The 974-nt window shown below is 35.4% G+C and overlaps 1 protein-coding gene across 1 annotated transcript in view; it reads right to left on the reverse strand.

Moving 5' to 3' along the window:
* The window catches only part of LOC101845521, a gene marked incomplete at its 3' end in the record, with an annotated part of 17,445 nt that overhangs the window by 9,091 nt on the left and 7,380 nt on the right, over positions 1-974 (reverse strand). Inside the window, 1 exon segment of the mRNA XM_035973535.1 lies at positions 57-246. Coding sequence (XP_035829428.1) covers positions 57-246 — 190 coding nt within the window.

Raw genomic sequence — 974 nt, forward strand, 5'->3', positions numbered from 1 at the left:
CCCCCTCCCCTCAACCTCCATCGCCCCCTCTTTTTCACCTTCTTTCAAGTACTCACACAGAGACACGATGACATCAGTGGGGATGGAGGAAGCACTTTCATCATCTATGACCCCGTCTACTTGAGGGATGGCCTTGACAGTGTACGTGTAGTCCCCGCTGGCTGACAGTTCATCCCGTAAGTTGCACCTCATCATCTTGTATCTTGAGCCAGTAATATTTAAAATGCTAGACGAGCCACTCAATATCTGAAGTAGAATAAATCATAGGCACTTTTATTTATTTATTTTTTCATTATTAAAATTTTTTTTAGTGGTAGCTGTAGTTTAATCCCTATACTCATTCATTCACATATCTTATTTATTTATTGATTGATTGATTGATTGATTTATTCATGGTAGCCCTTTCCTTTGCTGTTGGGTGGGAAGTGGGAATGGATTGTAATTTACATAAAGGTTTTGAATGTTACGCTCTCACTGGACATACTGAAGGCAAATGAAGCGGGGCAAGACTGAAAAATTGTTATTTGAAAAATTTGAACAAACGGGTGATAGTTTTTTTTGGTTGGTTTTTATTTCCTGGTTTGTTTGTTAGGGGGTTGTTGTTTCTTTTTTTCTCTTTTTTTTTTTGGGGGGGGGGGGGAGGGTGGTTTGTTAAAAAAAAACTTTGTAAGCTTCTGAGCATAGAGATGAATGGAATGTTGTTAACACCGTTGACTGTTCCAGATCCTGCACTTAATGATGATGTGGTGCTTGCACTATATGCTTCCTGGGTAGACAAAAATGTTTCTGGGATGTGCTGGTGTGGTGATTGTTGTCTAAAGCACATATAACATGGATATGTGCTACATGAAAACAATTATTAGATCTAGTATAATTATAACCATTATTATTATTATTATCATATTATTATTATCATTATCATGATTTTTATTATTATTTTTATTATTATTATCATTATCATTATTTTTATTTAT

Source organism: Aplysia californica, unplaced genomic scaffold (assembly GCF_000002075.1).
Source record: "Aplysia californica isolate F4 #8 unplaced genomic scaffold, AplCal3.0 scaffold01372, whole genome shotgun sequence".
NCBI lineage: Eukaryota > Metazoa > Mollusca > Gastropoda > Aplysiida > Aplysiidae > Aplysia > Aplysia californica.